The sequence below is a fragment of the Punctularia strigosozonata genome, assembly GCF_000264995.1.
Source record: "Punctularia strigosozonata HHB-11173 SS5 unplaced genomic scaffold PUNSTscaffold_1, whole genome shotgun sequence".
Classification (NCBI taxonomy): domain Eukaryota; kingdom Fungi; phylum Basidiomycota; class Agaricomycetes; order Corticiales; family Punctulariaceae; genus Punctularia; species Punctularia strigosozonata.
Window position 1 is genome coordinate 2229041 of NW_006767433.1, and position 23395 is coordinate 2252435.

General features: G+C 54.1%; 9 protein-coding genes across 9 annotated transcripts; 6 read left to right on the plus strand and 3 right to left on the minus strand.

The window, feature by feature from the left end:
- Nucleotides 1–95: 95 nt before the first annotated feature.
- PUNSTDRAFT_79751 (ARM repeat-containing protein) lies at nt 96–2823 on the plus strand. Its single transcript, XM_007378724.1, has 11 exons — nt 96–250; nt 333–508; nt 564–651; nt 700–812; nt 873–985; nt 1038–1214; nt 1269–1423; nt 1481–1658; nt 1715–2175; nt 2223–2354; nt 2406–2823. The coding sequence occupies exons 1-11, from the start codon at nt 113–115 to the stop codon at nt 2712–2714; spliced, it is 2040 nt and encodes a 679-aa protein (XP_007378786.1). The 5' UTR covers nt 96–112; the 3' UTR covers nt 2715–2823.
- A 574-nt stretch (nt 2824–3397) lies between these two features.
- Nucleotides 3398–5183, plus strand: PUNSTDRAFT_95261 (peptidase M24A methionine aminopeptidase; the record flags this gene model as incomplete). Its single annotated transcript, XM_007378725.1, has 9 exons — nt 3398–3518; nt 3573–3717; nt 3773–4071; nt 4128–4273; nt 4334–4430; nt 4482–4701; nt 4756–4864; nt 4925–5005; nt 5061–5183. The coding sequence occupies 9 exons, from the start codon at nt 3398–3400 to the stop codon at nt 5121–5123; spliced, it is 1281 nt and encodes a 426-aa protein (XP_007378787.1). The 3' UTR covers nt 5124–5183.
- A 327-nt stretch (nt 5184–5510) lies between these two features.
- PUNSTDRAFT_95266 (lipase/ esterase) lies at nt 5511–7860 on the plus strand (the record flags this gene model as incomplete). Its single annotated transcript, XM_007378726.1, has 7 exons — nt 5511–5748; nt 5812–5942; nt 5992–6301; nt 6352–6432; nt 6490–6711; nt 6764–7050; nt 7111–7860. The coding sequence occupies 7 exons, from the start codon at nt 5511–5513 to the stop codon at nt 7858–7860; spliced, it is 2019 nt and encodes a 672-aa protein (XP_007378788.1).
- Nucleotides 7861–8209: 349 nt separating this feature from the next.
- Nucleotides 8210–9120, minus strand: PUNSTDRAFT_129541 (uncharacterized protein; the record flags this gene model as incomplete). Its single annotated transcript, XM_007378727.1, has 3 exons — nt 8210–8292; nt 8347–9036; nt 9090–9120. The coding sequence occupies 3 exons, from the start codon at nt 9118–9120 to the stop codon at nt 8210–8212; spliced, it is 804 nt and encodes a 267-aa protein (XP_007378789.1).
- A 1079-nt stretch (nt 9121–10199) lies between these two features.
- On the plus strand, nt 10200–12313 carry PUNSTDRAFT_117530 (DUF89-domain-containing protein; the record flags this gene model as incomplete). The annotated part of the gene is made up of 11 exons (XM_007378728.1): nt 10200–10207; nt 10237–10321; nt 10382–10676; nt 10729–10847; nt 10905–11043; nt 11096–11332; nt 11384–11543; nt 11598–11703; nt 11756–11815; nt 11873–12088; nt 12146–12313. 11 exons carry the CDS (start codon nt 10200–10202, stop codon nt 12197–12199), a joined length of 1479 nt encoding a protein of 492 aa, XP_007378790.1. The 3' UTR covers nt 12200–12313.
- Nucleotides 12314–13519: 1206 nt separating this feature from the next.
- PUNSTDRAFT_110044 (aspartic peptidase A1) lies at nt 13520–15297 on the plus strand (the record flags this gene model as incomplete). The annotated part of the gene is made up of 11 exons (XM_007378729.1): nt 13520–13774; nt 13832–14044; nt 14104–14185; nt 14238–14301; nt 14360–14391; nt 14449–14539; nt 14594–14730; nt 14782–14919; nt 14971–15046; nt 15103–15200; nt 15254–15297. The coding sequence occupies 11 exons, from the start codon at nt 13520–13522 to the stop codon at nt 15295–15297; spliced, it is 1230 nt and encodes a 409-aa protein (XP_007378791.1).
- A 31-nt stretch (nt 15298–15328) lies between these two features.
- PUNSTDRAFT_95274 (uncharacterized protein) lies at nt 15329–16827 on the minus strand (the record flags this gene model as incomplete). The annotated part of the gene is made up of 7 exons (XM_007378730.1): nt 15329–15685; nt 15738–15807; nt 15866–15930; nt 15986–16465; nt 16519–16544; nt 16599–16714; nt 16772–16827. The coding sequence occupies 7 exons, from the start codon at nt 16825–16827 to the stop codon at nt 15431–15433; spliced, it is 1068 nt and encodes a 355-aa protein (XP_007378792.1). The 3' UTR covers nt 15329–15430.
- A 151-nt stretch (nt 16828–16978) lies between these two features.
- PUNSTDRAFT_48774 (uncharacterized protein) lies at nt 16979–18391 on the minus strand. Its single transcript, XM_007378731.1, has 3 exons — nt 18276–18391; nt 17950–18228; nt 16979–17896 (listed from the first exon to the last, which is right to left on the minus strand). The coding sequence occupies exons 1-3, from the start codon at nt 18326–18328 to the stop codon at nt 17011–17013; spliced, it is 1218 nt and encodes a 405-aa protein (XP_007378793.1). The 5' UTR covers nt 18329–18391; the 3' UTR covers nt 16979–17010.
- Nucleotides 18392–22330: 3939 nt separating this feature from the next.
- PUNSTDRAFT_58972 (v-SNARE protein) lies at nt 22331–23279 on the plus strand (the record flags this gene model as incomplete). The annotated part of the gene is made up of 6 exons (XM_007378732.1): nt 22331–22516; nt 22582–22716; nt 22766–22827; nt 22879–22965; nt 23023–23105; nt 23158–23279. The coding sequence occupies 6 exons, from the start codon at nt 22331–22333 to the stop codon at nt 23277–23279; spliced, it is 675 nt and encodes a 224-aa protein (XP_007378794.1).
- Between the last annotated feature and the right edge of the window lie 116 nt (nt 23280–23395).

Below are 23395 nucleotides of genomic sequence, written 5' to 3' on the forward strand. Positions count from 1 at the left end.
GTACAAAATGTATCTGAACAGTGGCTGTGCCGAATTTTCAAGATATCAATATGCCATTGCTTGCTCTTTGAGCCAGTTTCTCTCCGGTGCTGATCATCGACTACTCGCAACTATGGGCAAATCACAAAAGAAGAGGTCTATGCGCAGACACAACCCAGTACGGGTCCCAGACTCCCATATACCGAAGGGATTGGCTGCCGCATCCTCCGCATCCTCCAAAAATGAGGCTATACTACCCATTATCCAAAAGGTCGCCGTCGCATTTTGTAGCATCTCAAGTGCCTCCGCTAATGTATGGAGGCATCACGGCGCTGTACACCTGGAACGAATAGATGTCCGGCCCGGAAGCCAGTGAACGGAAATGGGCTTGCGTTGCCGTATCAAATCTCATCCAAAATGATCCCTCGACGCGACGTCTGCTCCAGGGCAAAAACGTAGTCGGGGCGCTCATCACGCGGCTTTCAGATAACGAAGAAGAGGTCGCCATTGAGGCTACTGGTGCTCTCCGGTGTGTAGAGATCTCAGTAGACGTTCGATTAAACTTGACTGAATTTGGATACCAGTAATCTATGTATAGATGGAGGCTACGACATATGCGCAGAAATGTACAATAAGAACATCTTGGCGCCCTTGAAAGAATTCATCCCTAAGGTACGTAGGTCCTTGAACGCGCCGTAGTGTCACTCAAGTCGACGCTAGATATCAAATACACTCTCGCAATACTTGACATCCCCAGCATCTGCTCCCGAGAATGCCAAACAGCTTATCTACGAATTTGCCGATAGCGTGATTACCATCTTGTGGTGTCTCTCGTGAGTTACAACGTCACCGCGCCTTCCTCTTCGAGGACTCTGATCCCCGTGTGTCATCAGGGAGACATCCAGTAAGGCCCTGAAAGCCGTCAACGCCCTTGGACTTGTCCCGTTCCTGTGCTCATTTCTCTCTGCGAGAGATAAATTACCTGCCTCAACTGTTACATCCGCCGGTAACTACGCTGCCTAACACCGACTCATTTGTTCTCATTGACCACTCCGCAGCCCAGTGTCTTTACGTCCTCACGGACGAGAACCTACCCGTCATTAACGAGGTCCGGGCGAACTCATCTTGCGTGACGTGCCTTCTCACCATGGCCCAAGCTATGATGTCGGATGTCAAGGGTAAAAGCAAGCAGATGGAAAACGAGCGTTATATCACGCAGCAGGTGCTCGCATGTGGTGAGTCTCGTCACAGGTTTAATCGTCCCGGATCCTGAAAATCGACGCGTTAAGGTATATTGAGGAATATTTCGCCATTTCCACCTCCCTCCGGCTCTGCTGCTGTTGATGTCGATCGCGAGGTCGTTCTGCCAGCTCTTGAGCCGGTCATCCGTGGTGTCTCTCTTGGTCATGTAGCGAAGAACGTCGAGGCACAACTTGCAAAGCTGGTACATGCGTTCTCTCTGAAGTATCTGTTCTATTTTGATGTGTAATGTATGATGCAGGCAACAGAACCATCAATCGAGAAGCTTTCGCTGAAGAATGCGCCCAAGTCAGACCATCGCACCGCCGAAGAGACGGAGTTAGCGCGCACAGAGAACCAGTTGCGCACTGTGCAGCTGGCGCTTGAAATCCTCACCGGCGTTTGTGCTACTCTTCCCGATCCGTCCGGTGAAGATCCAGGTACGCTGTTGATAAGTTTCTCACTCTCTCAGTCGTTGGTTGATAGTGTCCTTCAGATGCTGATAACGGTGGCGAGGTTGCAGCCGATGTCGACATGGATGACGAGGCTCACGATGAAGATGCACAAGAAGATGGTTCCTCGATTGCAGTAACAAAGCCGACATCATTCCTCCCTCCACTCGTAGAACCACTCATCGCCTTGATCCAACCCAGTCCGCTCTCCTTTCCGATACCGCCATCTCCTTATCCACCTGTTACGTCGGCCCTTGCGGCAATTCACATCAGCGCCCTGGAATGTCTGAATAACGTGTTTTTCTCGTTCACCTCATCCCCTGCTGCTCTCAGGGATGACGTCGATGGTGGTCTGCGGATATGGCAGGAACTGTGGACTGCGCTGGCTGCGGTGGGATTCAATATGGAGGTGTCGGTGACTCAGGAACCGGCGAGAAGAAAGGAATACTGGGACACGGCCATAGGTGTGCTATGGGGAGTCGGCATGATATGGAAAGGGCACTTGGCGAGTAGCGTGATGCTTATGAAAGACGATCACTGATATCACTCTAGGTTCCTCAACAGGATCAAATCCAAATATTGTTGCAATTGTGTAACAAAACCACCAGCGAAGTTGTGCGTGTTAAATGCATTGGCGTCCTGGAGTGCCTTGCGCAGCATCCTCAGTCCGTGGACGCAAATCGGGTAGGCCGTGTCCTTGTGAACTCTGGACGGACATACTTAGCTGCTGCAAAGGTCATAGCCGAGCACTTACTGGCCTTACTACCCGATGGGGCATCATCAGATGTAGCCGACACGGAGGTTGCCCTTCAAGCTACATCAGCTCTAATTGACATATATTCGGACGAAGCATTACCGTACGATGTCAACTTCCGCCAAGGTCGTTTCCTTGAGAAGCTCGCCGCAAGCATCGATGGCGTCAAACGTACCGTACGTGGAATCGACAGGAAGCGGGAAGGCGGGCGAGAGCTGCGACTACGAGGGGAAGAAGTTCGCGACAACCTGGTGGCATTCGTGCAATATCGGAGGGATTTACGGGTATAGGGCCAGGATGCAGATGACGGTCAACACGACATCGCGCGCCATTGCTAATGCTCACATGGCGGCTATATGATTGGGTGCTATATTGTTGTGGGTGGGAGATAGATCCGGCTGTCAGGTCGCTAAGAGTATCGCGAACGTTTGTTATGTCCGTCTCTGTGCCCTGGTAAGTATGGGGTGTTTTTAGAACTGCTAAGCCGTTCGTCGCCAATCATGGCTGCCATGACTGTTGCTGGACCTTTGCCGGCGGACGGGATGCCGCACGGTCCCAGTGATGGTACTTCCGCCGCAGTTGCTGACGTCGAAGCGCGGTGTTCGATTGGGCTACGGACAGCGGAATGAACTGGGCGTGTAGACCAGCAAGACGAGTTGGGTTTCGTACGGTGGTGGCGGAACCAGAGCAGCGGGTCATAGCGGGTCTGTCCATCGTCGCTTGGTTTTCCGGGTTCCCGAGCTCGTCGATAGCGGCACCTGTAGCTTGGCATCCGCAGCTGCTCGAGACCATACTAACGTCCTGCAGTCCAGTGAACGATGCTGGGTCGGACGCAGGGTACCACAAAGCCGCTGACCGCAGCGCAGCCTGCTTGCGATTTCCGGATCCAAACTCATTCTCCAAGTGGCTGAACTTCCTGAAGTCTCGTAACCTTGACTTCGACCTTCGCTCTTGATCTCGTCGCTGTCGAGTCATGGCCGTCGATCCACTAGCAGCCCCCACAGAGGACCCTGCGCCGGCGCACGTCAACGGGGAGGACGATAATGACGAAGGAGAGGAGGACGGCGCACCAGAAGGCGCAGCCGCAGGTTGGCGTCTCGCTTGGGCCTTGCGCACGTCTCTCTGATCCTATGTCGCGTTATGCCTAGGCGAGGGAAAGAAGAAAAAGAAGAAGAAGAAGCCCAAGAAGAAAGCCAACAAGCCCGAGCAAAGCGACCCGCCGCGAATCGGGCTATCGAAATTCTTTCCCGATGGCACGTATCCGGAAGGACAGATCGAGGAGTACAAAGACGAGTGCGTCGTGGTATATCACATTCGGGTATACAATCCCGCTCATATCCATGCCTAGTAACCGATGGCGGACGACATCCGAAGAAAAGCGTTATGAAGAGAAGATGATCATGCAGGACCCGGAGGCCAACTATAACAACATACGCAAGGCCGCGGAAGTTCATCGACTGGTTCGCAAGCATGCCAAGAAGTACATCAAACCCGGTATGACGATGACGCATATCGCGGAGACGATAGAGGATGGTATTCGGGCCCTCGTCGAAGAGAATGGACTGGAGGCTGGTATCGGATTCCCAACGGGCCTCAGTCTCAATCACTGCGCGGCTCATTACACTCCGAACGCTGGAGATACTATTGGTATGTCTGGACAATGCCCTCGCAGTATTGATTATTGTCTGATATGCCATACATAGTTCTTAAGCAGGGTGACGTGTTGAAGGTGGATATCGGTGTACAAGTCAAGGGGCGCATATGCGACTCGGCATTCACGCTCAACTTCGAACCAACATATGACAAACTGCTTGAGGCGGTCAAAGCCGCCACGAACACAGGAATCCGTGTAATCCCATTTGCCTATGCTTTCGGTGACGTTCGGCACTAATTTTTTTCCGTTCCATAGGAAGCTGGTATCGATGCTCGGTTAGGCGAGATTGGCGGGGCCATACAGGAAACGATGGAATCATACGAGGTTGAGGTGAATGGGAAGATTTTGCCAGGTGCGCATTTCCTTGCAGACCTTGAATACGTGTTGCTCAACCAACGTTCAGTCAAAGCTATCGAGAATCTCAGCGGCCATACTATCCATCCGTACCAAATTCATGGGCGCAAGTCCGTCCTCCTGGTTAAGAATAACGATCAGACGAAGATGGAAGAAGGCGATTACTTTGCGATAGAGACCTTTGGCTCCACCGGTCGCGGCAAGGTGGTCGAACAGGGCGAATGCTCGCATTATGCCAAAATCTGGGATGCCCCGAACGTTCAGCTACGGTTCATCTCAACTGTACTAACTCGTCGCTTCTGTCGCTAACGCAGCCTTTGCAGACTCACCACGGCGCAGTCGTTGCTGAAGACGATCAACAAGAACTTTGGAACCATTCCGTTCTGTCGACGGTATCTGGACAGGCTAGGAGAAAGCCGGTATCTACTTGCGGTGCGATCTGTATTTGAGTCTTGTTGAGGAAGCCGCTGATTGCGCATGCTCCCCTTCCAGCTCAATCATCTGGTTCAGCAAGGGGTGGTCAATTCATACCCTCCCCTTTGTGACGCTCCCGGAAGCATGACCGCCCAATTTGTGCGGTTTTCCTCACACACCTGAGCGGAGTAACCTCGCTAACTCTATTGAGCAGGAACACACCATCTTGCTGCGGCCGACCGTGAAGGAGGTGGTCAGTCGGGGAGACGACTACTAAGGAACCCGTATGAGACAACGCAATGTACTCTCCGCTATCAGCAATCAACGAGATAGGTCGTACATAAACGTTAGGATGGATCAGTGCCCAATTGGATGGTGTCGTACGCGCCATCTAGCAGCTGATTCCGGGTGAGTGTGGTCGAACAGAGAAGAACGGAAGGGTTTCGCAGCGGAAGGCTCGGAACGCGATGATGGAGCGCGAGTCGCGTGACGCCGCCATGTCCGTCTTAGTGCGGGGTCAAAGTATGGCTGCAGCGATAGTTCCCTCCCTGCCCCGATGGCCCGCACAGCCTAATCAGTCCTCCTTGCCCATATATCACCGCCAGCTGCGCTTGCCGAACCGCAGGCAGTCGACTTACCCCTCCAGGCTTCTGCCATGACCATCATGCTTTCCTGGCCGTTCTCGTACTCCTCCGACGCCGACCTGAATAATGAACAGCTCGCCTCTGAGCAACAAGTTGCTGCCCCTCGCGCGAACAAGTCTCCCCACGATCTCTTGCACCACTACAAAGCGCCCGGAACTCGTCCACCGTCTGCGCGGGTCGACCCAAGGCTGAAGCAAAGGGAGCGCGCATTCAAGATATGGGATGTTTGGAAATATGGAGCACTGGCCGCAAGCAAGGGTGAGCATGCAGCGACATTTCGGGGAGAGCGTGAAATGGGAAGCTGACCGAACTTCCTGCTAGCTACGGAAGTTGCTCTCGACTTGGCGTCCCACTCTCTGTTCGGGCCACGGAGAAAGTCCTGGGGGCTTGAAATGACGCTGATCACCAGTTTCATGCGCAATGTCGGGAAGCACTCCCATCTCGTCGATATAGTGAGCCTTGCGCTATCGCGCGTGCAAATGATGCTCAGCGCTCTCATAGGCGACTGTTAGGCTCCTTATAGGTCTGAGTGGCTTGATACCGACGCCCTCCGATGCTCTAGTGACCCCTGTCACGTTCCGGGTCCGCAAACGCAACTTGCGTGGTATCCTCCAAGAATTCGATAGTCTGGAGGATGGGTCACGGGAACTATATGGCGAGTGGGTGGTCGGTAAGAAGTTGTGGAAGAGGTTGCAGGCAGACTGGAACGCTACGCGCAAAGCCGCTGCCTCGCCCGGGCCCGCTGAAGAGGCAAACCCCTCCCCAAAACAGGCGAAACGGAAAGATAGAGTGATACTATATCTCCATGGTGGTACGCATGCTTCATCTTCGTACGATGGCATACTCAATTTGACATCTTAGGGGCGTACTACTGCTTCAGTGCCACTACCCATAGGTTGATCACTATTCCACTGTCAAAGTGGACAGAAGCCAGGGTTTTTGGTATGCACCCACCTGGTTCTTCGTTCCTGTCCCCTGCATGCTGACTGAATCGAGTAGCCATTGATTATCGCCTTGCCCCCGAAACCAGATTCCCTGGCCCGTTGCATGATGCCGTCATTGCCTACCTTCGGCTGGTGGAGGACTTGAACATACCCCCAGAAAATATCTTGATCTCAGGTGACAGCGCGGGCGGTGGCTTATCCCTTGCGGTATTAATGTACCTGAGGGACAACGGATACCCTCTCCCTGGTGGCGCCATACTGATGTCGCCTTGGGTTGGTTAGTAATGACCACCTCAGTGACGCTGTCGCTGATCTGACGCATCCCATAGATCTGACCATGAGTTGTGACTCCTGGGACAGCAATGCGGATTTCGACGTTGTGCCGCGTCCCGATCCTGCATCTCACCTGGATCCCATCGCGTGCTACCTAGGTGAAAACATGGAAAAATACCTGACGCATCCGTATGCTTCGCCCCTCTTCGGTGATTTCGTGGGCTTGCCACCGATGCTTGTGCAATGCGGAGATGCAGAGGTCTTGCGCGACGAGATAACACTCTTGGCGCACAAAGCAACCCTTGCTGGCGTGGATCTCCAGCATGAGCTGTATGAGGACGCGGTATGTGACTGCGTTCACGGGGTACCGGCGGGCCATATTAAACTGACACGATCCGATCAGGTGCATGTTTTCCAGGCATTCCCGTTCCTGGACGTCACAGAGAGAGCGTTCATGGCATGCCGCTCCTGGGTACGACACCACTTGCCTGCGGTTCAACGTCAGGCCCCTAGGCCTCTCAACGTACGGGCGGAGAACGGCCTCGAGAACGAGACGTGCAATGATAAGACACGCGTTGTCAGAGGAGATGGCGTCGAAATCACCTCTGATACCGAGATCGTGAAAGAGGAAGCCAACGACGACGCTCACCCTCATCATGACGAAGATGACGGTCATTCCAGCCAAGAAGAAGAGCCCAGTTGGCAGCGCGTTCAGTCTCCCTGGCCGTCTCCGCCTCCGAGCGACGGCGAGGGAGACAAGTCGTCGCAGGAACGCTACACCCTTCGTCGCATACATTCCTCCGCCTCGTCATTGATGCGCACCGACTTTGCATCATCTTCGTCGAAGGCTGTCATGACGCCGCCCTCCCCTCGTAACCATCGCCGGACGCCCTCTGCCACGCTCCGCATGACCGATATACGCAGATCAGGCACTGCGACCCTGAGCATCTCCTCTACCTCCTCTCAGGCACCGCGTCCTGCGATCCGCCGCGCCGCTTCCAGCCACCCCGACATCTCCATGCTCTGCCAATCCTGGTATTCAGGCCCTGCTAATCACACGACGACCTACCGGCCGGAGACAGCATCGCGTGTCCCAACGCCAGCCCCTAAGCACACTGCCAACCGCGAGGCTTCAGGCAGCAACATGTTCTGATACACAAATAATCAATTCCGACGTCCACACGCACGCTTTTGGGACCTGAATGTTATCGAGTTGCACGGACTCATAAATCACGCCTACTTATGTTCCCGATCACCGCAGGCGTCACTTGTTGTATTATCACACCCGTCTTCTGGACGTTTCGAACCAATCATACTGAGTACATCGTATAGTTATGTTGTACATCTAATGCTACATGGCCCCGCTGAACGTCGGTGCGAGAGGCCCCGCTACGATACAATACAACATGGCAGCATATTAGTGTTAAAGAACGTTCGAGCCCGTTCGGATCCAGCGTGTAGGGCATGATCAATGACACAGTCAAACCCGCACCGCGGGATGTTCAACCCCAAAGCGTGAGCTTCCTGAACTCCACGCCGCCTTGGTCGTTGTTACTTGCGACGAATATGACTCCGAGACGAGTGGCTGATGAAGCTTGATTAACTCAACGTGCTCAAGCTTCGGGAAAATGCGAGATACCTTCGCCGAATCCAGTATCCGAGCACGGTGTCATGTCCAAACCCGCTGCTTGAATCGCAGCGCACACCTGTCCATAAGTCCCGCGATAGAGGGACCCTCGTTTTGTTTGAGACTCGACGGGTTTCTGAGGTGCCGCGACGCTTCGACGGCCAACGTCGATCCGGAGAGACGGTTGTTTCCGGCCGCCGGCTCCTGCGCGGCCGTTCTTAGCCAGCGCATCCGCTACACTGGCTCGGATGCTCGGAACCGGGATAACGGCCTCGTTGGACACAGCAGGCGATGGTGGACTGTCCATTCCCGCGGCGCGGACCGCATCAGCGATCGCCTTCCTCAGTCGTCGCAAACGACTAGAAGAGGTCTTCTTAGGCACAGTAGGGGGATCGCCACCAGGACGGAGAGGGAAGTGAATGTACAGTCCTCCTGCAGGCGTTCCATCGAAGATGGCGCGGGACAACCGTGCGGACGGCTCCAAGACAGGGCTCCGCACGCTGAGCCCCGCGGAAGCATCCAAAGGAGCTAATGTATCGCAGGCCACCGGAAATAGTTTCGGATTGCTGGACAGATTGCTCAGGTTGGAGAGCGAGGTATTGGACGGAAATGTCTTCAATGCCGGGCGTAAAGGTGGCTTTGGAGTGGCGCTTGGCTTGGCTTTGAAAGTCACGTTCGAGAACTCCTCCACGTACGGAATACCTATCGAGGGCGTGGGTTTAGATGAGATTTTGAGTAGCAATCTTGTCGCCTACCGAAGGGTGTGAATCGGACTTTCTGTGCCATGACAGTGAGCGATCACCAGGATTGCTAGCAGGAGAGCGAAAAGCGGGGTATTGCGGGCTGGTGGATGGACGCGGGGCTATTCCCTTTATAACGTATGGTGCAGTGGCCTGTCCGATCCGTGCAGCATGGTTGTGGTCCGGATCCCAGGTGGCATGCTAGGCGACCGGAATGGATATGATCGGCGCGTTGCGTTGCGGTTTAGCTTTTGCGTGGCCATTTGTGGCTATGCTGTCCTCTGCATTGAAACAAGGCCGTCGGCACGTGGCAAATGGTCTCCGGCTAGTCTCCCTTGCGGCACTAAGTACCGTAATACTGCCAGAACCGGATAAGTAAGCCGTGAAAGACTCACTTCGTCGGCCGGTCTATATACAAGTGTTCGATGTTATTCATCCGTATGCCGTGTAACGAAGTTCCGAATGTGCATGGCGGGCTGACAGCGGCCAATCTAAGTTCAAGAAGCGGTTATCTTCGGAAATCCCGCACGAGGACCCTGACAAGGAGGTGTATCGACTTGACCAGCTGATCTCGCCACAGAGGAGGGAAGCGACGTTCAACCATTGGTCCGGGTGATGCCTCATAACAAGCTATAGCCAGCTAGGCCAAGCGATCTGCTAGTCCTCTAAGGGTAGACATCAATATGACTCCGATCCGAACTAGAGATATCGCTGGATCCGGGAACCAAACAGCGGCCAGCTCCTATCACCTCGGGGGTAGTACCTTCCGAGCTGCTTGTGATATTATCTCTGTGTAATCGTGACACGGCGCGGAGAGCAGTAACGAGGGGAAGGGACTCGCCAGAACGTCGTGCAAAGTGGAGACGGGAGCTCGCAGATGACGTCACGCGTTCGATGAATGTTCGATGCCATATCGATCACGAGCATCCAAGCCGGCCGGACAGCTCGCCTGTCACCCTTCCTCAAACCGAAAGTTGGTTCGAAAGTCTTATAAAAAAGACGAAAAAGGAGGAGACCCGTTCGTCGCTCGTCCTTCCGTACCTCGCTCACCAGCCCTAACCGCGATGCCCGATTACTTTCCCCACCAGGCTCACGACGGCGACCGCGCGCCCGACATCCAGCCCAATGGCGCCGCACCACCCACCCACAGGCCCACCGGTAGCAAGCCCTCCAAGGTCACCCTGAACCTCACCCACCTACCCAACAAACGCGAGGTGAAGGCCCAATGGCCGCGCTCGCCTTCCCGCGTGAGCCCCCACCATCGTTCGCAGCGTATCTGCATAGCGTACGATCAATCTTGAGCTCAGGTTGATCCCAACAACCCTCCGTGGCCTGCGTACCGCGGTTATCACGAGTACTCTTTTGCTTACGAGACCATGGGCAAGCGCCTCCCCACCATTCTCGGCAAGGCGATCCAAGATACCATCCAGACATTGAACGAGCAGTCCGCAGAAGATCGGGTCGTCGACCTCGTAGAGTGCATCGATCGCATGGACGAACTCATGACGGACCTATCTGGCAATGCCAAGCTTCGCCCTATCGTTGATGACGGCGAAGGCGATATTCCTTTGTGGAACAAGGAAATCGCCAAGTTCTTTCAAGGTGAGTGACCGCGACATTGCCATCGTATGGTCCCGGTCAGCTGTTATCTCAGGGAAGGATTTCATGAACGCACCGTGGTTGTTCGCGGAAGCATACAAGTACCGCCGACTTCATGAATGCTTCAGCATCAGTAAATATTGGAAGGATTACGACGTCTTCTACCGTCAGAAGGTTCGTGTGCGCTCTGCGAAGCGCGGTCACCTGAGATAATAAGCCTTTCTTCTCTAGTGCGATACGTTTTCCCGATCGTCCGATGCCGTCTTCGAGTTGTCCACTCGTTTCGCGGAGCCTTTCAAGTTGAAAGATGGGCTTTCGGACGACGAAAGGCTGGAGACCATGAAGCTCATGTTCCTCGAGTTAACACAGAGTGAGTCGACCGAATACACACACGGGCGAGCGCTGCTAATCACCGTCTTCAGTTTGTCTGTGGGGTAACTCGACCGACCTATCGCTGTTGATCAACATGACCGAAGAACAGATCAAGGCGTTACAATCCACAGGAGGCGAGCACCTTGCAGACACAGAGAAGAACATTCTCGGCAACCACCTCCCGAAACTGTGGGACGCGGTTAAGGATCTCCGGCACAAGACGGGAGCACGCATCGATTTCGTGCTCGATAACGCCGGGTTTGAACTCTACTGTGACATGGTCTATGGTAAGCTATTGTAACTTCGCGGACGTTACGTTTTGGACTTACGATATGAAGCCGACTTCTTAATCCAGAGCGGCTTAGCTAATCAAATCCGCTTCCACGGCAAGCGCTTTGCGTGGTTCGTATCGGACGTCACGAAGAAAGACTGGGATTGGTTGCTTAACACCATGTGCTATGGGCATCTTTTCCCAAAGGCCACCGAGCAAGAAATGAGGTGATTCCTTTCCATATGATCTGAGATAGCCGCCGGCTCAATCCTTATGTCTAGCTCCTTGCGGCGCCTTGGCCAGCGCTGGAAGCAGTACGAGAAAGAAGGGAAGTGGGTGTATGAGCAACATCCGTTCTGGTGCACAGGATACACATTCTGGGACCTCGTTCGTGTTTGCTCTCTCGGCCTCGTCTGCGCTGATTGACCATGATGTGCAGCATTCGGAATCGCCGGATCTCTTCCTACACCTCTCACGTTCTGACCTCGTGTATTTCAAGGTGCAGTGCCGTGCAGAAGTGCCTTCCACGACCTTACTAACTCCGCGTGGTAACAAGGGTGATTTGAACCACCGCAAATTGACATACGATTGCGCAGCTCCGGCGTCGACGCCGTTCGACATCGCCATCGGGCCGATGGCGAGCTCGGCGGGTGCCCCAAAAATATGCTCCTTGCGAACCATCAAGAGCGATGTCGTCGTCGGCCTTGAAAGCGACGAAATCGCTGAGCATCTCGACAAGAACGAACCTGGTTGGAGGATCAGTGGGAAATACGTGAGTCGCTATCTGCGCCTCAAGTTGTTGTGGCTGATGTTGACGAACAATACGCAGGCCGTTGTTCTGCTGTCGGATGGTCGCCCTGGGGAGAAAGTGAAGTTCGCATGAGGAGAAACTGGCATGAAGGGAGAAAAATTGATGTTGTAAATTGTCATATTGCTGGCCATGGTCGATCCGTCGTAATTCCACAGTAGTAGGTTGGAGATTTGAGCATCAATTCCGAAACTAAGAGGAACATGCGGGTGTGTCGGCATCTGAAACCGTGGATCCCCGTGGCGTGCGCGGTCGTTACCTACCTACCCAATAAGGGTGCCATTATTAAATTTAAAGCAACTTACCTACCTACCGCCACCGCCACTTGCGAGGGACCGGAATCGCTTGCTACCCAGCAGTTACAACTTACAACTGGGCAAACGGCAGCACAACCAGCCTTCCTCAGTATGGCGTGCCCTTTCTCTGCGCCTCGAGTGCGATCTCTACAATCAGGCGCAATAGCACAGACCGGCTGCGCATTAACCCATGGCTTTACTCACACTGGCTATTCATTCCCTGGCACGCCCCTCCTGGCCTTGAATTCTTTACCCATGGTCTGGAGCCAGTGCGTCCATACGTTCTCAATAGGCAGTTCTTTTCCCTCGACGATGCCCGATTTACCTGAATGTGACGACAATGATCCGGCGATGGGGCAGCCCTCTCCTCGACAACGTTCTCGAGGATGTGCTTCGGGACGACCATTCTCAGCGTACTGCGCTCTCTGGGAGCGACACGGCCTGTCGAGGAAGTCTGCAACGCATGTCACCTTCCCAGGCATGGAGCCAACACCGGCGGTCTCGTCGAGCATGCGATGATGCGCCCGCGAACACCGTGACGCAGGCAGATATCTATTGTTTGTGCCACTCCATGCATGAGCGTTTGACCTCATGCCTGAGACTCGTGTGCAGATACTGTCTAACGGTGTTCGTGTCTCTATTCATCTGGTGGTATACTTGGGAGGAAGCACGGAAGCACATCGAGTTTCGTTCCGCAAATGTGTACAGCTGGCAACTTTACGGGGATCGCGACATTTGGCCGACCCTTGCGCTTCCTAGTATGAGGCTGTCGCAGCCCATTCTCACGCGACTGCACCTCATAACAACACTTCCCGCTGCAAGATAGCACGCGATGATGTGGCGACAGGGAAACTGCATGGCACTGGACCGCTCCGGCTCCTCGCTGGTGGATCGCCATCCATCCGTCCGTTTATCGTTTCTTTTCCCACCCCAATGCAAGGTTCCGCATGAACCACAGAAGCACAATGCTCGGGGAGACCAGCATGGCTCACAATCCGCTTTCCGGAACCCATATGGACTACCGCGGGCTTTGCGGTCACGTATAAAGGAGCTTGTGAGACGTCGTATGAGAGCCAGCCACCGAGCCATCTCTCCCGGAATGTTCAACGCAGCCTCACTCCTCTCCGCCCTCGTTCTCGCGCTTAACGTCGCGGCGAGCCCCGTCGAAATCCGGGCTCCGCCTGTGACGCTCCCCTTCTCGAAGCGCGTCAACTCGACCGGGCTGCTCAACCTTCTGGAGAACGACCTTGCTCGTGCTCGTGCTCTTCGTGCTCATGCAGAGGCAAAGACGTCAGGCAAACGTGCCGTCGTCTCCTTCCCGGTTACAAACGAGGTTGTATCGTACATCGCTTCGGTGGGTGCTACCCTACAGTTCGGTCAAAATCACAAAAATAATACCTTTGCCGTCAAGGTTGGAGTTGGTTCCCCTGCAACTCAGTACGACCTCATCGTCGACACCGGCTCGTCCAACACGTGGGTCGGCGCCACCAAGGCTTACGTTAGGACCAGCACGAGCACGCAGACAAACCAGCGTGTCTCCGTTACCTATGGCTCCGGCTCTTTCTCTGGTAACGAATTTACCGACCAGGTGACCCTGGCTTCCGGCTTGGTCATTCCCAGCCAGGTTCGCACCACCGTCCTCGTCTCGTCTCGATCTTGCATTGTTAATGCACATATATCCAGTCCATCGGCGTTGCAACCCGTAGCACCGGCTTCGAGGGTGTGGATGGTATTCTTGGTGTCGGCCCAGTTGACCTCACGGAAGGCGAGTGTGGGAGAACACACGCGATCCCAATGATACGCTGAACATGTTGTAGACACCCTGTCCCCCGGTACCACCACCACCATCCCGACCGTCACCGATAACCTTTTCAACCAGGGGTAAGTTCGCCTGCATCCCTTTATATGCATCTCCTGAAAGAGCAGTCTTTGCCTCCAGAACGATCACTGCACGTGAATTGGGCGTCTTCTGTGAGACTACCTCTGCCCATGAAGACTCTCATGCCTTGTGAATTGACTGGATCACAGTTGCGCCTACTAACACAGAAGAATCGACCAATGGAGAGTTGACATTCGGAGGCGTGGATAACAGCAAGATCACTGGCACTGTTGCCTTCACGTGGGTGACATCTTCCCGATGATGCTTCACCCAACACTCATTTCATGCTTCCAGCCCCCTTACCAACACATCCCCCGCCAACGAATTCTGGGGCATTAATGAGTCAATCCGTTATGGTACTTCCACTACCATCATGCCCACCACTGCTGGCATCGTCGACACTGGCACCACCCTGACTCTTCTCCCGACTGGTCGGTAACATGTTTGCACTCAGATATCTCATCTGAATGGTTCGCTTTCAGATGCATTTGCTCGCTATCAGTCCGCGACGGGCGCCGTGCTCGATCGTAACACTGGTCTCCTTCGTCTCACGACCACGCAGTTCGCAAACTTGCAGCCCTTGACCTTCACTACCAGTGGTGGCAGTTTCACGCTTACTGGTGTGTTGCATGTTTGCAGTGATGAGTACTAATTACTAACGACCGTCGTAGCTAACGCCCAGGCATGGCCTCGTGCCCTCAACACGGATATCGGCGGCACAGCGGGCAACGTGTACCTCATCGTCAAGTAAGCATACTACTTCCAGCTATGGGAGTCTTGGACTGACATGTAACTCGTTTCAGCTCCATTGGCACGCCCTCCGGCGAGGGGTTGGACTTCATCAACGGTCAGACTTTCCTCGAGCGCTTTTACAGCGTCTTCGACACGACCAACCGTCGCAGTGAGTGGTGCGGTTTGATTCCTATTCAATTCTCTCACACCGTTCCCTTGCAGTCGGCTTTGCGACGACCGCGCAGACCAACGCCAACACGAACTAAGGAGGATGACACAGTGAACGCTGGATGTTTTGTAAATATGTCAATGATTTATCGATGCTGCGACAGCATGCGTGGGCTCAACATTATCCGCCGAAGAGCGTGCATAAGCATCCAGATAGCACGCGGAAACTGTTTACTGCTGTATAACTGGTTCCATGAGCCGTCCGTCAAAGGATGCATCGCCTTCCACATCTACAGTCATTCCCGTCGATGCAGGGACACATGCATCCTTGAGCTCGCGTTCCAGAGCAACTTTGGCGGCAAAGCCACTGCAATGCATGGGCAATACGTATGTTGGTGTTGGGCGCAGCTGGCGGGATAAGAAGTCCACAGTCAAAGGAATCCGGTGATGTGTTTCTGGGCCGGCGAGATGTAATCCTCCTACTACCTGTGTTTTACGACCCATGAGATACGCAAAGAGCGGAGTACGCATGACTTGCCATGTAAACTGGCCTAGAAAGCCTCATCACAGCATCCCGTATCACATTAACAACCCCGGCATGAGAACAGCTGAAAACCCCAATGAGTCGCTCATGACCACCGATATCGTGAGACAAATAGCACTGACGCCGTGAAGATAACCAGTCCTTTCCCCAGGACATCAATAGCTGCATAACGTTCATCCATAATATCCTGAAATTTCTTGTCAGCCGTCCCATGTGTATATACACCCCATGTAACAACGTACCCATTCCCTTATCCATTTACCCTCCGATTTGTCCGCAACGAATCGCATCCCACCCATCAAACCTTCTTCGAAATCTGTGACGCGAGGAATTTCCCCGCTCACGTACACAGTCCCGCTGGCAACCGTATGGGGTTGATCGTTTGTATGTACCGTTCCCCCACATTTCTCTATGTCTTCAAAGGTAGGATCAGCAGGAAGTCGCCATGATACCTTGTCATAGTTAGGCGGTGGTGCGCCCCCGCGAGCTATCGGACGGCTCGGGTGCAGGTCAACGGCGACGTTCCCTCTTGCTCCTTGCTGTTGTCGGAGTTGTAGAAAGGAGAGCAGACCTCCCGAGTGGTCCGAGTGCCAGTGTGATAGGATAACCGTCGAAATGCGGTCGATCGGCACCTTCAGGGCATGCAGATTCCGTACAAGGGATTTGGACTCTGGTCCAGTGTCAAACAGGGTATAATGCGTCTGACCCCTGCTTTCTGTTTCCTGTATGGTCATATCCTCAGGAGAGCGTGCATAGGTAGTCGCTCGCTACGCACGATCAGGGCCGAAAACCCGTGGGCACCTGCGAAGGTCTTGGTTACATGTCATTATCCATGCCCAATGGCATGGACCATACCGCAACAGAAGTTCTCCAAATCGCATATGGGCACGCCAGTCAAATCGTCGATGGGAGGATCATGTGTCATATGATGCTTGATTTCATGAGAAAAACCTGGTGGGAGCTTGCTCATCCTGTTGTGCGTTAGTCGATGTCCATCATGCTATGTAATCGCAGTATTGGTCCCGCACCATTCGATGGAATTATCCACCAAGAAAGTGATCTTCAACCGTTCAACGCGCTGCATGGTGTGCGTCAGATACTGCTGCGCTCAAAACAATAGGGTCATTGGAAGATGCACACAAGCATCTACTATTGGCAAGATCCGTGGATGTGTTATTGGATGCAATGACGTAAGGAAACACAATGAAAATGCAATAAAGATAGTTGCGACAAAAGTACATATGCGAAAATTATGTTCGGCGTCATGCTATACAGGTGTCCTTCGTAGCTCGTTATACTTTTTGAAGACCATGGGCCGTGATGAAACCGTGCTCCTTGCTTCGCTAGGCAAAGCAGGAGTTCTCATCTTGTTCAACCAGCCTTTCTTGGCAGTTTTCGCGGCCGCGGTGGCCGACGCGCCCATCGTCGCCGGGACGGTACGTGGACTGTTCGTGACATCAGAAACAGGGTGCCGGTAGTCGGCCTCGGTCAAGTTTCTGCTGTGGGGACGGTGTAGAGAAGTCGCGCGTATCCGACCTTCTTGCGCAGGGTCCGAATATGCCGACGTCGTTGCGCTCGCCGTGGTGACTCTCCGAGGAGACTGCTGCATCATTACAGTCTCAGTGCGCGTGCTGCGGACCGGCGTAAAACCTGCCCGAGCGGCAGTCAATTTCCGGGACCGGGGCGTGTGCGACTTGGTCACGCCCGGTCTAGGCGCACACTCGACAGTGAAAGCTTGGGGAGGGAGGGTATCGCAGTCATCGAAGTCATCTGGTGCACGCCGTTTCTTTCCAATAGTGCTCTCGCTGGTCATTGGGGCAGTCATGCCTGATAGGTGTTCCGGAGCCTGAACGAATGGAACAGTTGAGAGATCGGGATGTGTCTGAGAACTTCCAGTCGGTGAAGCCGATACACCAGCGGTTGCTGAGACAGGCGGTGGAATAGGAGCAGATGTTGTCCGGACTTCTGCCATATGAGCGGATTCCGAAGGGAGATCGTGCGCCTGAGCAACAATAGGCTTTAATGAGCTGAGCGGAACGGCATTGCGATTCTCAGCAGCTTCCCGCGCAGCCAGGAGCTTCTTCTCGAGATTATGCACTTTGCGGGTCAAGGTCTCCACCTGTCTAGCCAGCTTCTTCTTCTCCTTTTGTTCGCTGCACAAGGGACATTAGTGCGTGGTTCTGTGGCTCCCAAGAAAAAGACCTACATGATCCAGGCCTCATCGTTCTCCTCAACCTCTTTAACCTTCTGACGGAGCATTTCTTCGAGGTCGTCAATCTTATCTTGAACTTCCTGGGATATGGTGGACATTACAGAGCTGCGTCGCAGCATGCTGACTTCTTCTTGTAAAGATGCGATAGCTTGGTCTCGGCCCGCCACCTCGGAGGAAAGCTGAGATTGGAGGTGATCCGCCGTACTCCGAGCCTGGCTGAGGTCTGCCGCTAGGTGGTCAAGTTGCTCTCTCAGCGAGCTAATCTCGACGTTACTATGGGCAGTGTGAGATGCGGTAGAGCGCTGGCCGGATGCACATACCTGTTCCGCAGCTTGCCCTCCAAGGTCTCGTGCACCGTGGTTGACTGCTTCATCTTGCAGTCTATCGCGGCGATCTCAGCAAGAAGATCATCCTTCTCCTTCAGAGTAGCTTGCAGCATAGCCTCGGTTGCTGCAAGTCCTTTCTGCAACGTGGACACTTCACCTCGAAGCACAGCTTGAGCGGCTTCAGATTGTTCGTAGCGCTCCGTGCTAGCGAACAAGTCTTTTGCGAGACTCTCGGCTTCTTTCACTCTGCGAGCATTGTCCTCCCGGATTCGGTTCAGTTCCTCCGTGGCTTGATCAAAGCGTCCCTGTAGTTCGCGGAACTCCTCACCATGACGGTCTCGAGCTTGCTGGAGCTCGTTTTCAAGGCTGAGCACCATGTCAGCCTGTCGCTCTGCATCGCGCAGGCGCTGGTCGTAGCCTTGCGTGGCCCGGGATAGCTCTTCCTTCAGCTCGGTAACCAGGCAGTCAAGCTCATGCCGAGCAACCTTCGTCGCCTCCAGCTCGTCCATCGAGTGTTGCAGTTGATCACGTATATTCTTCAGAACATCCGCGTGTTCCACCTCCAGTTCGCGGAGCCTTCGCTCCGCACCCGAGAGTTGCGCTTCTAGAGCCGTCTTCGCAAACTGGAGATCCTCACTATCTTTCTCTCTGTGCTCATCCTTTCTCTTCGCGGCCTCGAGGTCCGCGAGGGCAGCAGATAGCTCATCGGACAGAGTCGAAACCTGTATACCGAGATCTGCCCTGCTTTGCTCCAGCTTTGGGTTGCGACCAGCATCGTCGGAATCCCTTGTTCCTGGGGTCAAGGAACGGCAGCTGTGCGCGGCCCACTTCGCTTCAGCTGTTTCAAACGCCTCGCATTTGCACCGCAAATCCTCAACCTCTTCCTGGAGGCGTCCCCAAGTCGAGTGTCCCGAGAACGGCAGGTTGGAAATTGAGGAGGAGCTCATTGGGGTAGCGTCCGCAGAGCTCGCGGAGGGACGGAAGCGACGTAGGGTAGTGTTATGCTGCTCGAGTACGGCAACAGCTAGCACAAGTTGTCGGCGCTCGATGTTCGTCTGCTTTGCCAAAGTCTGCAGGGCCGAAGTGGTTGCTTCAAGCGAATGGGTAGCCTCGCTGTGCATCGATTTCGAGTTATCCAGTTCCGCCGCCAGTTGGTCATTGCGCTTCTGAGCAGATGATAGTTCCGCAGTTGATAATTGTTGATCTCGCTGGACGACCGCAAGCTCCTTCCGTAACGAAAGAACAGCGAGTCGTGAACGCGTGACGGTCTCCGCCAGCACGTCAATAAGGACCGATACCTCAGCCTCCCTCTCGTGCTCCATCGTCCTCAGTTGAACGTTTGCCTTCTCCGCCTCCTGGATAGCCTCGGTCATCTGTGCAGCTGTTTCCTCGCGAGCTGCGGCATAGCTTTGCTTCTCCGCCTCCAGCGCTTCAATCCGTCCTTCCAGATTCTCCATCTCCATCTCAACGTCCTCAACTCTACTCAACGCTTCGTCGCGAGCTGCTCGTGCTTCAGCACAGTCCTCAATCATCGCTTCCTTCTGAGCCGACATCATGTCTAGCTCCGCAGTCATCTCCTCGATCCGCTCCTCCTGTAAACGCAGGTTCGTTTCTAGCCTCCGAATGTCGTGTTGGTGGGCGCCAATCTGGTCCGTCCGCCGCTGGACACGAGCCTCCAGTTCCTCGATATAATCGCGTAGCGTTCGCGTTGCTTCATGTGCGCTGACTGGTCCAGAGGTAAGTTGCTGTGAATAGCGATCTTCTGCTTCGGCTAGCTCTTCCCTAGCTGTCTCAAGTTCGTGTTGCAGGTTGGCCACTTGTGTAATCAAGTCGTCCCGCTGGGACTCGACAAGTTCAAGGGCCTTGATAGTTTCCGCCAGTTGGTCCTCTGACTGTGCCAAAGCCAACGAAAGGCGGGAAAGTTCGTCGCTCGTTTCGCTCGCCTTGTTCTGGAGCAACCGGATTTGTACCTGGAAGCCGTCCCGCTGGACCTGAGTACCCAGGAGTTCTTCCGATAGGGTCTCCACACGGGCCTCTGCAGCCTCCAGGGACGCCTCCATCTCCATCAGCATCTCCAATCTTTGCTCCGCAAGTTCGTTGACATCCGCGAGCTCTTGTCGGACGGCGTCAATTTGTGTTAATAATTCATCATCGGACTGGGCTGCCCTCAGGTCGTCCGACTGTGAACGTGCGGCTACCAGCGAGAGAACCGAAACAGCGACTTCCAGGCGTCGATTATCTTTCGCTGCGCTCGTCTCCATCAACTTCGTCAGCTCTGCAAGCTGGCTCTCGAGAGTCTGAACGCGGAACTTGGCCTCCATTTCTACGAACTCGAGGTCTGTCCTCAACGCATCCCGCTCGCTACGTAGACGCGAAGCTGTTATTGTGAGACGTTGCACCTCGGATACAGCATCTGCCTGACCCGCTGTAGATGTGGAAGGCCGTGTTGTGTCGATGAACGATTGGCGGAAAGATGGAACAGGAGTTGAGTGATATGGATTCCCTGCGAGATCAGGTGCCAGCAATCCATCTGCGAATCCAGTCCCTTGCATGGTAACGTCGCCGTCGAGATCACGTCGAGAAGCAGACCCTTGCCTCGGAATTGCCGCCTGTGCTTCCGAAAGGCGTCTGCAAGCCGATTAGGATAGAACACCGGCCGATACGAACCACGTACTTGGTTAGGGATTCAATTGTTGCCGTGTGCTCCTGCATGACTACCCGTGAACGTTTCAGCTCAGCCTCCACGGCCCTTAGCTGGTCCGTTGCGGTTTCTCGGTCACGAAGTAATTCTGAATGCCGCGCCTCCATGTACTCAACTTTCTCGGTCTGGGCTGCCAACCTCGCCTGCATGTTCTTCAACCTCTCCTCTAGCTTCCCCGTATCAACCCTCGCGCGCCGTTTAGACTCGTCCTCCATTTGCCTGACCATCTTTTCCAGTGCGGCCGATTTGATCTCTTCTTCCTCGATCCTTTCCAGCAATTCCTGTTCCCGCGCTTGGGCCTCATGCCCGGCCTGGGCTCGAAGGTACTCCAGCTCCTCATTCTTGTCCTCGATTGCCCCTTCCAAAGCGGCCTCTCGCGTCTGCATTGCCTTCTCCATGGCCATCTTCTCGTTTTGGACGCGTGTCAGCTCGCGTTCGAGCCGGCTGAGTTTCTCCTGAACAGCCCGCAACTCATCGTCCTTCCGGGCCAAAGCTGCTCGGCCATCCGCCAGTTGCTGCTCAAGCGAACTGAGCTGTATATTAGATAAAGAAGAAGAGCGAGGGCGGGAGGACCGTGACCGGCGAGATGGCGAAGGAGCTGGCGCCGACGTCAACTGGTCTAGGTTCGCTTGTAGCTCCCGTATGCGTGACTCTAGCTTCGTTTTCTCGACCTGGAGTCTAGCAAAGTCCGCTCTTGATCCGTCTGCGCTTGACGACAGGCGCTGCAGGGTTATTTCAAGTTCCTTGGCATCGCGCTCTTGGGCTTTGATCTTGTCTTCGGCATGTTTCAGAGCGATCTCTACGTTCGATCGTTGTATCTTCTCGTTCTGCATGTCTTGAGCTTGTCGTTCGAGTTGATCGTGAAGACCCAGAGCGCGGTCGGTCTCTCGGCGAAGCTACGGGCCAGTATCAGCAGGTTCTCACTTCAGCCAGGGAAAGGGGGTTGAACCTTGTTAATCGTCTCGTCCAGCTGCTTCTTCATGTCTGCAAGCTCTGCATCCCTCTTGAGGAGCTGACTCTGGAGGGTAACACATTGATTCTCTGACCCATATGTAAACGGAACGAGCAAGGAAGGGTGACGTGCACATACATACCTTTGTTGGACAAACGCTGCTTGAGCTCTACAACTTGATCTGAGTCGTGGTTGGCGCCGATATCGACGGCCGACATGGTCGAGTGCGGACGGCGCGGGTCCGTGATGAGTTGGAGTGAGCTGAACCGGAAGCCAATAAACCAAGGCGCGCACCACGTGACCAGGGGACCGCGCACTCTCTTCCCCGGACAACGCCGAAGAAGGCGGTACCGTCCAGGCTTGGTCTGAATTACGACACGCCTGTTGCTGCCCACCATGGTCGGATATGATGCACTCCATCGACAGTGCCGAACATTAGAATCGCTGTTTGACACCAAGCTTACGACTTATACCCGCTTGGCTAGCTCTATTTCCAGAGGGGAACATAGCGACCTCGAAGCGTCCGGTTCCAACGAGCGGTGGAGAGATGTCGAAAGCGAAGTTGAAGATTTATTAGAGAAGGTCAGCTTTTTTCGCCGCTTGGTACTCCTTGTGACCCACTAATACTGAATTGATACCAATGTCAGCTACGCGAGACCAACGAACAGCTCAGCGCACTCGAGACCGACCCCACCTCACCACCTTCGCAATCAATGATCCGAGCCATTCAGCGGCATAGGGATGTGTTTAGAGACTATCAAGCAGAATTTAAAAGGACGCAGGTCTGCCGCTTTGGCTTTTGCTATACTCTACCCTCACTAATGTATTCAGGCTAACGTACGAAACGCCCTCGACCGTGCCAACTTGCTATCGGGCGTTCGGAACGACATAGAGTTTGCGTGTCTCTGCTTCGTCCCGCACACTCGCTAATTGACGTTCTTCAGCGCGTACAAGAGCTCCGCAGCCGACAGTCTACTTGCAGAACGTAGCCGAATAGACAGCTCGCACAGGATGACAGATGATATACTTGAGTGCGTTCTGGAGTAACCACGATTCGCTCGGGCATGAACTCACCAGGGACATTCCAGACAAGCATACACAACCCGCGCGGAGTTCTCATCGCAATCTGTATCGATTTCCAGTATCAACGCGCGGATGCAAAATGTCATTAGTAAGTAACTCACTTACGTTGTTCGACGTACAAACGTCTCAGTGCGAAGCAGGTACGATGCCGGGAATCAACAATTTACTCTCGATGATCAAGTCGCGACGACGGCGAGACGCCATCATCATGGGTCTCGTCATCGGTATATGCACTATCCTGCTCTTGAGTTACATATTCTGAGATTATGGACGATGGGCGGAGATCTTTCTCTTACGTCCCTCACCTTCAGCTTCGCATTACCCTTGTATGATACACTCTTCATTCAGTAATTATATATACTTGGAAATCGGCCTTGT